We start from the raw sequence: 14,353 nt of genomic DNA on the forward strand, positions 1-14,353 counted from the left end.
CAAAAAAATCAAATACTTTCATTAGGTCCAACAAAAGATTTTTATGGTGGACTATCAAAATCCTTTCTTCAACACATTAACATATACATGATATAGCCTATAGAATGACATTCATATAAACATATGTATTTTTGACATAAGGTGGTATCAAATGCAATATTAAAAATTGAAGTACTTTATAACATCAGAAAATATTGTTTCTAAACATCTTTAAAATATATTAGCGTTACTGTTATTCAGAATTAAATTATTAATTTTATTTTGTGCTGTTCAGTTTATCACATTGTCTGCAGTTTTCAAATACATTTCGTACAGCTGCATGAAAATACAATTAAAAGATTTTTTCTCAATTATGTCTTACAATACCACCATAAATGTTTGACGAAATACTGCGCTATTGTGATTTTTTAATTATTCTTATGTAAAAATCAACAACATAAAATACAAATTTGTTGTTGTTGTTTTTTTTTCGGGGGGTGGGGGGTGGGTTACAACATCGATATTGCCATGCCATAGTATCTCACAATATTTTTTTGAAAAAATGGGGTGTGCATCTTTATAGTAGACTATATTTAACTCTTTGCACCATTCTGTCTAACAGTTGCTTTAATTTCTCATACTTATGCTGATAATTTTATCAACAAGAAACAGAGCAGACATTTTCTTCAATATTTTGCTAACATTACCCAAGTTGCAAGAGTTTGGAACCCTATTCATAATTTCACCAAAATTCACTACAACATTATATTTAATTATACCTATTTTCACTGAAGTCATCACCACAGAAGTTTTATGATCGCCATCATGAACTCGTGGATCGTTACGATGTATCCATCTTCACCATGAAAACTGATTTGTTCATCGTGTCATCGTTTCCCTTTCCTCTTTCTTCTACCCCGGACTTGACTTTTTATTAGCAACGCGGCGGGTTTTTCTAGAAAAGCAGAGGACGCTTACCCTACCGATACACCTGGTCCATGCTCCCAGTTTTTAGTGGAGTCCGAGTTGCTCATTTGCTTTTGTTACTTTGTATGTATTATTTTAGTTACTTAATGTTCTTTGTTGTGTGTGTCTGTTTTCCATGTTTGGTCTTTGTCCCTGAATTGCTTTCTTTTGATTTCCGCAAGAACTTTGGTTCCCTTGATTACTCTTTCACATTAGGAACTATAATTGATCAAACTATACGACAAACGCGATAACTTTTTCATTCCGTATTGTCAACTTTCCTTTTATCTGAGGTAACATCCACTCTGCGTATGGAGTTTTTATACCACAACTTATACGTTATGCTAGAGCTTGCCTTTTTTGTACCGCGCTAGACTTCTTACAAATAAGCCTCTGGAACAAGGTTATGTTGCTATAAGAACAAATTCATCAATACAGAAATTTTATGGTTGCCATCATGAACTCGTGGATCGTTACGGTATATCCATCTGCACCACGGAGACTGATTTGTTCAACGTTTCATAGTTTTCCTTACCTCTTCGTGTACTCCGGATTTAACTTTTTATGAGCAATGCTTTGGATGTTTCTAGAAAAGCAGAGAATGATTACCCTACCGGTGTATCTGGTCCATGCTGCTAGTTTTAAGAGGGGTCCGAGTTGCTCATTTACTTTTGTTGCTTTTTACGCATCATTTTGGTTATTTTATGCATTTTGTTGTGTGTGCCTGTTTTCCCTGTCTGGTCTTTGTCCTTGGATTACATTCTTTTTATATCCGCTAGAATCTCGGTTCCCTTGATTACCCTTTAGAATTTTGACCGAAAATCTTGTTACCAACATGAATGACTTCTTTGGAATAAAAATAATGTTTGGTAATGGTTGAGTTTTTTGTTCGAACAACCGTGAAAGAAATGTTCGTTTAGAACACCCTGTTACCAAAAACTTGCATGTAATCTCTGTTTCTACTGTCGACGCTAGTTCTACTTTACTTTACTTTTTGTCGACGAATGATTTAGTATAAAAGTTTCATTTTATCATATTTGTAACTGTTAATGCTGAACTGAATGATACGTTGTAATGCTGAATCCAAAAAAATTTTTTTTTTCATTTTCATAGTGAAATTCGAAAGTTGTAACCAGATTTTGTGGTATGGAGATCATGCAGTATAGAAACCTGTCTGTCTGGGTATAAATTAAGTATTTTGTTAGTCTGTTAATTTGTTGACAAGTTCGATTGTTGACTTGGAACGGCCTTAAGAGAAATACATACACGTTTAACTATAATAATTCAAATATATTCAAGATTAAACTTTTATTCTAACTGATATAGGACCGGTTTACGTGTTTTTTTTTCTATTTTTTTCCGGAAAGAATTAGAAATGAAATGCTGCATGTCAACGGTCGCAATGAAATTAACAATATATCTCTTTGAGTGGAACAGAAATAATACAATAACTACAAAGCAAAATACCTTTTCGAGTACCGAATTTACTTGACTTGGTCAAATTGTATAATTACAACGCGTGTAATTTCATTTTTATTTCAAAATAATACGATTTAAAAATGATTCTCTCCGGTGGTCGGTCTGGGGTGCTAAAATAAATAGTTAAAGTTCTAAATTTATTGGAAAATGTGTCAAAGATCAATATGGAAGTGATTTGTGTTGATCCATTCTCACCTTAGCGTTAATTCGGTTTTATCTATGTAAACTAATTTGTTCTTACAAAAGAAAAGCCAAATTAAGCAAGAATAAAGTTCTGTTTTGTCCATTATCAATCAATGTGATCTTGTCGGTTTCTTTAATGATATTTGTTTGTAAGTGATAGGTGAAGGTGTAAATAAGTTGGGCTACGTCAAATAGGTGTACAAGATGAGCTTTAATGATAGGCCTCTGGTGTTCACTTCTAATTGTATGTATATAAAGTTATTCTAATATTTGGTGTTGACAAGCTTGCGGGGAACTCCATAGTCAAATCGTGGGAAACATTGTAATCTGTTGTGATTTTACAACTAACATTATTAAAATGAATAATAAAATTGATATATTTTGTTATAAAAATCTACTGTTTCTCAGAAAACGCACTTCCTTCCAACGGTTATATAAAAAAGATGTTAGAGGAAAAAAATTTTGTCGTCTCTTGATGACCTCATATTGGCACAGCAGTTGAATATCGCAAAATATCAACTCGCGTTACTTAATTTCAACATCATTACCAACTATCCGACTAGTTTGTTGCGATGTTAGAATGAAATAAGGTGAGTTGATATCTCGCGATATTCAACTTTCACTCATCATGAAACCTATACATCTTTCTTGTGAACACAAAATATTTTTATGTAAGTTTCGGACAAGAAATGCAACCGAAACATCGGTAAATGTAGTCTAAAAACTTATTTTTAATTTTATTTAGATATTTTTTTCAGGTAAACTAATACACTTTAATCAGTTATTGTTCTAATTGTTAAATATCACATCATAAACTACCCAGTACTGTCTCACTCTAGTCATTACAACAGTACGTACAGTTACAATACAAAATGGAAATATACAAACCTAACGTTGGTCATTAGTGTAATTAAGTTACTGTAAAAACTAGATAGTGTGTTTCATTAATAAATTCGGTTATTTGGTCGCAGTTTATTTTTTTTCTACTAACTTCATTTTGAATGTATGCACGGTTAATGGATGTTACCGACAGCAAATGTTTAAATGAATATATTATGCGTGGCACTCTGTCGGCATATAGGTATAAGTGTGGGAAAGGAATTATTTTCTTTAGCTAACCATCTATCATTGAAGAAAGAATGTATACAACAAAAGTTGTTATTCAAAACTGTTTTAATGAATTAAAAATAAATGATTAAGTTAGATTGGACTTCACCTGCCTCAAGTGGACAATCATTTAAATATTATACACAATCATTCCAATTTATATCCTTTCATCTACAGCTAAGTGTTTTCAAAGTAAATATCATTTATTTACGTCAATAATAGCCTAGGTCTAAAATAAGTAATTATACGCCAGATTTAATGAATTTTAGGATTAGTATTAAGTTATAATGAAGAAATTGTTGGGCACCTGCTTACGGCGAGCTCTAGTGTAGGTAATAGTCATATTTTCATTACAAAATTCAATGCTATACCGATGTCGTTGGTAATTTGTGAAGCATAGAGGAACATTTTAGCATCTCTAATCACTGTCACTATTAGAGTTGTGCGTAAAGTTCATTTCTACTGTCGACAGTTTCCCCATGATACTTAAAAGAGTTTGCGTACACGATGCATTTTGATAAATTCAGTAAATGCGATAGGTATGAAAGTCATTTCATGGAAAATCTTAATAATGAAATATTCATGTATAACTAAATACTAAACAAAATATAACATTTTCAAGTAATAAATTGTAAAATAGTAACAGTAGAAAGATGGTCAACATGGAGAGCACAGTAAATCAATTATTTCGACACCTTACGACAGGAGAAAAAATAGATTCGTGACTTTGCATAACAATGTGTTATTCTGAAAAAAAACTTCAGAAAAAGATATTGAATACTTTGGTTTTTATTGAAATACTTGTCAAAAGGGAATCATCTGCTAAATGTAAAATGAATGACTGTCGACAGTGAAAAAAAAAAGATTTACGATTTTCAGTACAGTGTAAATTCGTGAACTGAACGAAACTATCTACCGAAAAAAAAAACAACACTTGAAGTGTAAGACATGTTAATACAAATGAGAGGGTACTCAGTTACATATTTTCCCTTTTTTTCAGAATATAAAATAACATTTTCAATGATATAACTTACAAATACACGATAACTTTCTTCAAGTCAGTATATAATGATACAAAAAGTGAAGAGATGCCCATGAGATAATGAAGGCTTTCGTTTATCAATTAAATTAATCTGATTTTTTTTTATTTCAACATTTCGAAGTCGATTCAATATCGTAATTTTCACACTATGGGTATTTTTATGTGAATTAAATTAAAATCATTCTGTCAAATTTATTGAGTATTTGCCTTTTTCATAATGATTTTTACTTCCTACAGTGTTTAATCATTTAACGACCATCTGAAGTGGTTATTTCAAATTTAAAGAAAATAAACGTAACAAGAAAAACAACAATATTAACAGATTTAGTTAGGTAAATATTGAATCTTTTGGTTCCTATTGTCGGGGATTAGGAACTTTAAAATGAGGGGCGATATAATTTGATCCGCTCAACTTTATTTACTTGTCAAAATTAAGAATAAATGAGACCCGTGATGTAGATAATACTTATTCAATTAAATCAAATTCTTGTGCAATACATGTGATCGTATATACTACTGAGTTATTTAATTTCATTTTGATAATTACGGCAGTAAAAGTGTCAACGGTCTGCTCATGTGAGTTCATGCTAAAGGCTGTGCTCAATTTTTGCTCTATAAACTACAATGGAGTAACGTTAGTGTAGATTCTTTACAATGCTAAATCAGAACCAGTATTCGGGTATAAGCAACAAAACAATGATATGGAGCATTTTAAAGCTTAAAAACAGTGAGAAAAATGGTCTATAGTGAAAACGCAAATATTTAGATTTTTGTGGTGAAACTTCAGTTCCATATTCTTTTTCAAATTAATTTGATGTATTTTTATTTCTTCCGCAAAACATAAACCAGGGACCATTAAATAAATATACTTAAGAATATTACAAGAATAACAAGAGCATTTTCCTAAGTATAATTTCATTTTTTCTGGTAAATTTTATTTTTACTAAATTACACATTAATGTATGCCTTGATTCTTGCTTACATTCTTTTGTTTTGTCTTTTTCCTCCTTTCAATCAGTTAATAGTATACACATATTAGTATATTTTTTCCCTAGGTTTGATTTTTTTCTTACAAGCCAGGCATCGACCAATATAATAAACTAAAAAAGGAAACCACTTACAGTCATTACTCAAATGGTACTGTTATTCACCGGAAAATGCCTTCCAGGATTTATTATTGATTTAATAGGCGGAGTTAGCGTTAAATTGTCCAATGAACGAACTTCCTTATAATTCAGAAATTATAATTGAAATAACCTCCTTTAATAGTCTATTGTAACACAGTAAACTTAAAAATTGTGGTTCTTGAAACATTACTTTACCATTTACGTCAATTTCAAAAACGTTGAAGAAAATTTCTGGACTAAGGCAACATGAACATCGGAGCTCACCATCCGTTGGCCTTTCATCAAGGATTCTGGCCATTTCCTTCTGTGCATCCAGCATTTCTACACACGCAATATCAGAATTATCAGAACTCTCATCCGGTGAATTATAGTAACAAATCAAATGCTTTCACAATAGACGCTATATTGAATCGTGATCATGTGGACGAGTTACACAATAAGAAATCATCCATGTTTCCATCTAGTCCTAGAAAAGAGACGGACACATCATCACAGAGACACCAGAGGCTGTTTGAGGCCTCTCACCCTTACCTCTCAACAAAAGACAAAACGACACCGATGAAGAAAGTTACAGAATTCTTCGGTAAGTAACATTTTTTTTCTTTTAATTGTTTTTTTAATAAATAAGCAAAAATATAAAATAAGTAAATTAGAAGAATACCATATGTACGTGGACAGTTTATAACTTACTAATAATTCGATAGCTCTGCTATTTTTATGAATATATTTTTTAACTAAACGAATGAGGCTACAATTGAAATATTAATTTTATTCTTTATATGAATATCTAGCCCTAATTGTTTGCATAAATTACAAGTGTAATGAAATGTGCACTATCTTTATAGAAACCAGTGTGATTTTTGCAAGCATTTCTAAAGCACCTTTTCTGTAAAAAACGGTAAATTGGAGGCCTTAATGAAATATGGTTACATTGTATATGTTGTAGCTTCGTGGTTTATACCGTAATCCTAAATACATAAATATATGAGAAAACCCCTTAATATCTTCAGAACAGTAGTTTACATATTAACCAAAACCAAAAATACAAACAAACGAAATAAATAATACAAAAACATACCAAAAAATGTTCTGCGTGGCATACATTAATAGTTGAAAACTTAATGCATCGCGAGCCAGAATCAATCATCGATTAAAGAACAAAAACCGAAACACTGAAATATCATGGAAAGTTTGATGTATATCTTCATGAAACCGTTTGATTTCTGCTCGAATCTTAGTTCCCTTGATTTTTCTTGCTCTTTACTATGTGATTTATATTTATCATAACAAGTTGTGTACAAAATAGGATTACACGTAGATACTTAAAAATTCTTAAATGATTGTGTTTCATCCAAGATGACTGCTTCATTTAAATGAATAGATTATATAAGAATTACAAAAGAAAAAGACGACCGAAAGTAAATATCTATGAAGATTGGTGTAACGTTTTCTATACTTAATTTTATGCTTTGTAAAAGTACAATGTATTGATATTTGTTCTCCAGAAATTGATGAGAAAAAGTGTGAAACTGTGAAAAGTAATTGGAAGTTTACTGTATGTTTTTATATACAATTGTAGAAACGACATAGTTTCTTCGGGTATTTGTAGAAATGTGGTTGTCGGTGGTGATTTATTCTTAAATGTTAACATCAAACGTACGAATCTTGGAATAAATTAAGTTATAACCAATCTATTGAAGTCTGAGACCTCTCAAAATAACATTTATAACAACAGAATATATGTAAGTTATATTACCTTTAGTAGTTTTTGAATGAAATAAAACTAAAGAAGATTTTATAACAAGCTAAAGTTAAAGATCATTATCATGCATATGGAAAAATGGAAAGATATCATACTAATGGTAATTTCCACATATATAGCCCGAATATCAATTATACCGAAGTTATTATCTCTTCCAGGTTAAACAATTGATATCAGGCCTTCGGTTCATTAAAATAAATAAAAAAAAAGGTTGAGATTAACCTCAAATCCTGAGTTTTTCCTCAAATCTTTAATTTCAAGTGACCTGATTGGTCGAAATTTGAGTTGAGGAATTTAATCCAAGCAAATTTGTATGCGACCTGGCACTGGTCATTTAACAGGTTTGGTCATTGAAGTCCTCAAAATAACACAAGAAATCGAACTGCTTTGAACAAAATAGCATATTGAAACTTCTATCAATATAAGATTTTTTGAACACGGGCTGTCCTCAGTTCGAACTGTTCGCACATAACTATAACACAAAAATATTGATATTATCTGGACAAAAAATACATAAAATATAAAAATTCAATGATCAGTTTCCCTTCAGGTCATTACAAAATCGTTATTTGCAAATTCTTATCGACTTAATTTGTGTTAAAGCTACTTACCAAATATGAAAAAATATTGGAAATTGAACAAGAGTGAAATACTTCTTCGTAAAACTCAGAGGAATTCAGGAGACATGAATGTGGTGACCTTCACCCTATAATGTCCTGCTTCACCCAATGCAGCTAGAAAAGATGTACTTGTACATATATTATATCGGCTTTTTTAACCGGTACTTCAGTTTTGATCACGGTTAATATAGGGGAACCCAAAAAAGTTACCGTTTTCTTCATTTTTATTGCCGAACCTTCTTCTTATGCGTCGGGCCATGTTTGGAGTGAAATGTATCCAACCCCATGATTTTTTAAACACATTGATTTGCAACATCAAAGACATGAAAATTCTTTACAAGAATTTTATACAGCTCAAACATCAACACTAAAAGTCCCCGTCACAATATTACTTTCAGAATTTAATTTCACAATAGGTACATTCAGTATTGCGTAACTTTCACGTGGGAATTCGATTTTAATGATGCATAAGCGGACTTTATAAAATTCAAAAAGATCAGCAACCTCCATTTAATTCAGTCTGACTAGTAAATAAATGATTTTTAATATAACTGAGATAATGATAGAGTTTTATACAGAAATCTGAATACTTCAACGTCCTATAGTTATTTAAGTTTGTCACTTATTTTCCAGTTACTTCCCCTTTCTTTGTAAATTTTTTTATCACAATTAATTTTGAAAGTCTTTTAAAAGGTTTGCAAACATCATTTAAAAGGGTTTCCTCGGTTATGAATAAATATCAGGTGTTTTGAAATATTGCACCTTTTGCAAGCCTTTAAAAAGACATTAGCCCATTTTATAGGTTAATAATACCTTCCATCTCCAGTCCAAACATCGAGTCTTGTTCCTTCTTTCACTTACAATTGATTATTTTCCCATTTTAGGAAATTTAACAAAGTGTATTTGACCTTAGATATTTTATCAATATATTTTTTTCATCTTTATATTTATTAAGAGTAAATTGTGCCCAGTTATTAGGTATTTGAGATGATCAAATATTGCCCACTATTTACCAATAAGGTTGCAGGTGATGGACTATAATTACACGGACCACACCCCGTACTTGGTAACAATGCTTACCCCTTTCTGTCAGCTCACAATATCAATGAAATAAATTATTTAGCATTTAAATATACCTCTTACACAACATAGATGATTATTAAAATTAAATATTGCTTTAATTACTAGATTAAGCTAAATTATTTCAATATCTGAGAAAAAGTTTTGCAGATGTTCATTCTAAATATGTAATATTGTCATTTGAAATCAATGTTTCAATGAATAAGCCTTTTTGAATGTGATGCAACAAATTTGTCATGAAAACCATGTTTTATCACGAGCTGAATGATATGAATGCAATCGTTCTTAAAATTAAAAAAATATTGGCTATTTTTCCAGCAAATTTTTAAGATAAATCCATTCCCAACTTACATTTTGTTTGATTTTATTTCAATTAAATAATTGTGGAGTACTCGCATCACATCTAAATAACAATGTCTTGTATTTTCAGACCATTCTGATAAAGAACTGAAAAGCGATTGGAAACAGGGGAAGGGAAAACGTATAAGAACAATATTCACACCGGAACAGTTAGAAAAGTTAGAGGCGGAATTCGAGAAGCAACAGTACATGGTCGGAACAGAAAGGTAACTAGTATATGAAATCTATGAAAAGTGGAATAAAATAGTATAATAGTATTACACACATATACTCTTGTGTACTATTTATTTTGGCAGAAGCCAAATTTCATTTTCTTCAATGTTTTATATATTTCATGTCATTTCAGGTATTACCTTGCATGTTCATTAAACTTGACAGAAGCACAAGTCAAAGTTTGGTTTCAGAACCGACGAATTAAATGGAGGAAACAAAACTATGAACAACAACAAGCCAAACTGGCTCAACTAACAATGTATAAAGACGATGATGTAGAGTCAAACGATGGTCACAGTGACGACGGACAATCGTACTCGGATTTGAACTCTGACGTCACGCAAAGGTCATCAGAGCCATTTTGATTACTCATCAAAAAAAAGTAATGCTTAGATTTACCTTTGCAAAATGTGCTCATGACAAACGTGAATAACGATGGCGAACTGATTTAACCATTAGTTTTGGATATTAATAATTGGAACTGAATGGTACTGATTGGTTGTTAAACATTGTGATATTACAAGACACGTTGTATATAGTGCTAAGTACTAATTATGTTGTTAACAAGTGACAAGTATTGTGAATAATCTTTTTTATTGTGTTAATACTTTATTTTACTTCAGTTATAAACACTTGAAGAACAATATTCATTTTGTTAGATAACAAGAAAATATAACTTGATGAATAAACCTAGTATTGTAAAGGGACTGCTAAAAGTGTTAGTCAACACTCGCTCTTAGTTTATCATACTCAAGATTTCTCTGATAAAGTCACTTTGTATATTTCCGCCACACTTTTTGTGCAAGTCACAAGGGTTCTCTTCTCCTTACTTGTTTAATAAACATTTCAAAAGATAATTGACACCCATAGAAACAAACATTTAGGTTTATTGAATGTTTGCATACAAAGGTTTATTTCTAATTGTGGTACCACGACAACAGAAAAACAATAATGTCTTAATTCAATGACGAATAATGAAAATGAAGTGTCTGCTTCTAGGGACATAATTAAAACATCAGTCAATAAAACGGGACTAATGATCAGGGCAAATGACGAATCAGCTAATTTCCCGTGTTAAATATGGCCGCCGTGTCAACAATTTGAGTTGATGTTTTTAATAAAGAGAATAAATGGTGATGAAACGACACGCTTCTGTTCATTCATTTACATGGCAGACGACTTAACTTTACATTATTCGAAAATCTGATGGACGTCATTGGAACGGATACAGTCAGTATTGGCAATACTGAGAACATATTTTTTAAATGAATTTGATTCCGAGAAAGTCTTGAAAGCAATACAGAAGTTAAACGTATATTCAGTTTATGTATGTTGCAACCGTAGCAATAAGTTTCATACTTGAAACTTATAAGATACAAAGAATAAAACATTTAAAAAAATAACTCCAATACCAGGCAAAAGAAGTGCAAAATTATTAAAAAAAAGTTTCTAATTAACATTTGATAAACAAAAAATTACCAATCTTATTATATTAATGTTCTGAAACCGGCCGAATAGTACCGAGTACAACATGACAAAATTCATAACTATGGTAATGAATTAAGTGGAGTTTGCCTGCGGTCTAACATTGACTCTAAAGCGCTGCGTTCATTGTGTCTTCCCAATAAGCTCCACTGAGTCGTTTAGGTTGGTTGTGTTAGAATACTTGTGGTATTAGGAGGTTCTTATTTGGATCAAATCGGTGAAAACAAGATATATATTTTTAAGATTAATTACTGTTGACCAGTTCAATAAAAAAAAAATCCAAAAAGGTTTAGACTTTAAAATACGCTTTAAAAGAAATTCAAGATAAATGGTCAGAGTTTTGTATGTTTTCTTCTATTTATTATTTGTTAATAGTTACCCAAATTTTAAAGTTTGTCTTTCAAAATTTGATAATTGATTTTTTTAACCATTGATTGCAATTATTTTACACCCCGTTTTGTAAACATGGTTTCTTTTTTTAATCATCATGAACATGTAATATCTTTTAGAAACGGTAGCTGTCACAGCAAAATTGTGTTCTTTTTACACAATTTTGTACACTTCATGATAAAAAATAACAAACGAGACGCGATTTTAATTTTCGATACAGCTTATCGAACACAATGGGAAAAGAAAGCTCTGAAAGGCCTGACAACGAAAGTAATAAACTCCACGGTAGCCGAACGATGACAAGTCTTCAAAATCACACTAAAAAATAATACCAGAGGCTCTAAAGAGCCAGAATAGCTCACCTGGCTTGATACCCATAAGCTATATTCTATTTTAAGTAACAGCGACCATGTATCAATTTGATCCGATGGAGCAGTATGTGACTGCCGAATACTGTCGTCACATTCTGAGACGTTTATATATATATATATATATATATATAAATATATATATATATATATATATATATATATATATATATATATATATATATATATATATATATAATTGCATCGCAAATTTGCAACCTCGATTCTAGAGTTTGGATGTAGTTTAGACTTGATTATCTATGTATGTATGCATCCTTGTATTAACATACTATGTTGATCCTCGCCGTGCATGCTATGCATCTACATATTAATGTACTATCAAGTAAGATGGTAGACTTACCTCAGCCCATTAGACTTCTTATATGTACATGCATTACATACTTGGTGTGGCTGTATTTGTATACTGTTACAGATCCTCTATTGTCTTGCTCGATACCATCAGAGGTTGTCCTATTCAGTTACATTATGTGCTAATGTTCGCGCTCTAGATTTACTTACGAGGAAGTATCACTCGGTCAACGAAAGCTATATTTTTGTCAATGCAAGCCACGACAGCGGCTGAAATTGACTTAGGCATCACATGAAAATCTTGCTAAATATCATAATTTGCGGTAGCACTCACAAGCATCCGCGATCAATACCATTGTGAATGGAAAAGAGTGAAACGTGAAATGGAAAGGAGTAAAAATAACCATGAAATAGACCCTTTTGTGGTAAGCTGGTGAGCATGCTCAATATACACTTCCGCGAGGTAGGGCTTGGGTAGAACAAAAGAATTTTCCTCGCGGAAGTGTATATTGAGCATGCTCTACGCATGCTCATCAACTACTCCAAAGTTAGCACAATCTTCACGATCTATTGATACTTAATCAAACAGCATCCAAGGGAAATTTTGCATCTCCCATTTTATTTATAGGAATCCATGTAATATTTACGCATTATTTAATGACTTGTCTCTTCGGACTGTTGATCACGTGGTGAATCAAAGTGCTGAGGCACTGAGTCAAGGAAGACCTCATAAATATTCATGTAACCAAATTGCAAGCTAAATAAAACGATAAAAACCTTAGTCACTTTTAAAGAGAACCATCTGTTTTAATGCAATGCATATCAATACTGCTTGTTTATTAATGCATTTATGGATCTTCTTTTCTTTTATTGTTTTTGGTATTTCTGGCTGTGTACATTTATGTCCTCAAATTTCTTGACACTTTACACCTAAACCAGCATTTCTTCAAAAATATTATCTCGACTGTGAATCACTGACTAACACTATTATATTGATTTTCAAAGTAAGAAAAAATCCACACTTTGAAATTTCGGGTTGGAGATGCATGAAGTAGAAATGAATTCTGTGGACTAGGGGAGCTAGGTTGACCAAGGACTTTATCTAAAGGGAGAAATGAGCAAAAAAAATTCTTCTTGTTTGTGCTCTCTTTGACAGTGCTTCGTAATAGATTAAATGAACAAATCTGTCAATATTGTTAGTTTTCAAACAGAATTTACTAAAGCTTGTCCTTGTCATTGTTGTCTAGATTAGGCCCCGAGTTGAAAATGTCAATACTATACACTTTTTTACAATAAATAATTACCTTTCTCTAGGAATTTTTCAATTCAAACAAGGATACAAACTCTTGTTATCAAAACTACTATGCAGTTTAAAAATCTTTAAACTAAAAAAACTTTGGTTGTACCTTATATATTTTAGCAATGTAAGATTCCAATCAAGATGGAAAGTCAAGGATGTAGTGAATACAGGAAATATTTTGTCTTTCTTTATAACAAATGCACTTTGAATATAACTCCATCTTTTCTACTTTCAAAAACAAAAAGGTTACTAGTGAACCCATACCCCATGAGTACCACTTTTTATGATGAATCATTATTGCGCTTAAGCAGATTGTTTTATACCTGTCTACCTTCAATAATGTATGTGCATTTCTTCCATTTTTTTTTCTGCATGATTGTTTCACTGATATGTATTACATTAAAATACAAGGAACTCGTGTTTTGCCAACAAATAAGTGCTACGAAATCAGACTTCATATTTGCGGTTTTAATTAAGAGATGTTGACATGTACCAGCATTTGAGAATCATGAACTTTGTTTCATGCCTAAATAGTGTCCCAGCACAGAAATAGTTCATTTTGCTTTTGCTTTCTTCTCACTAC

The 14,353-nt window shown here is 31.5% G+C and overlaps 1 protein-coding gene across 1 annotated transcript; it reads left to right on the top strand.

Moving 5' to 3' along the window:
* The first annotated feature begins 6,055 nt into the window (after positions 1-6,055).
* On the top strand, positions 6,056-11,049 carry LOC148622694 (uncharacterized). Its single transcript, XM_088574054.1, has 3 exons — positions 6,056-6,466; positions 9,776-9,911; positions 10,052-11,049. Exons 1-3 carry the CDS (start codon positions 6,130-6,132, stop codon positions 10,281-10,283), a joined length of 705 nt encoding a protein of 234 aa, XP_088430180.1. The 5' UTR covers positions 6,056-6,129; the 3' UTR covers positions 10,284-11,049.
* Positions 11,050-14,353: the final 3,304 nt, after the last annotated feature.

The sequence above is a fragment of the Perna viridis genome, chromosome 3 (assembly GCF_037379345.1).
Source record: "Perna viridis isolate PV_CMFRI_1.1 ecotype Kerala chromosome 3, ASM3737934v1, whole genome shotgun sequence".
NCBI classification, from domain to species: Eukaryota; Metazoa; Mollusca; class Bivalvia; order Mytilida; family Mytilidae; genus Perna; species Perna viridis.

Bases quoted from the DNA above. Each gene is read 5' to 3' on its own strand.
- LOC148622694 (XM_088574054.1), top strand. From the start codon at position 6,130: ATGAACATCGGAGCTCACCATCCGTTGGCCTTTCATCAAGGATTCTGG. The intron at 6,467-9,775 runs GTAAGTAACATT...TTGTATTTTCAG, and splicing joins GAAAGTTACAGAATTCTTCG to ACCATTCTGATAAAGAACTG. The intron at 9,912-10,051 runs GTAACTAGTATA...ATGTCATTTCAG, and splicing joins TACATGGTCGGAACAGAAAG to GTATTACCTTGCATGTTCAT.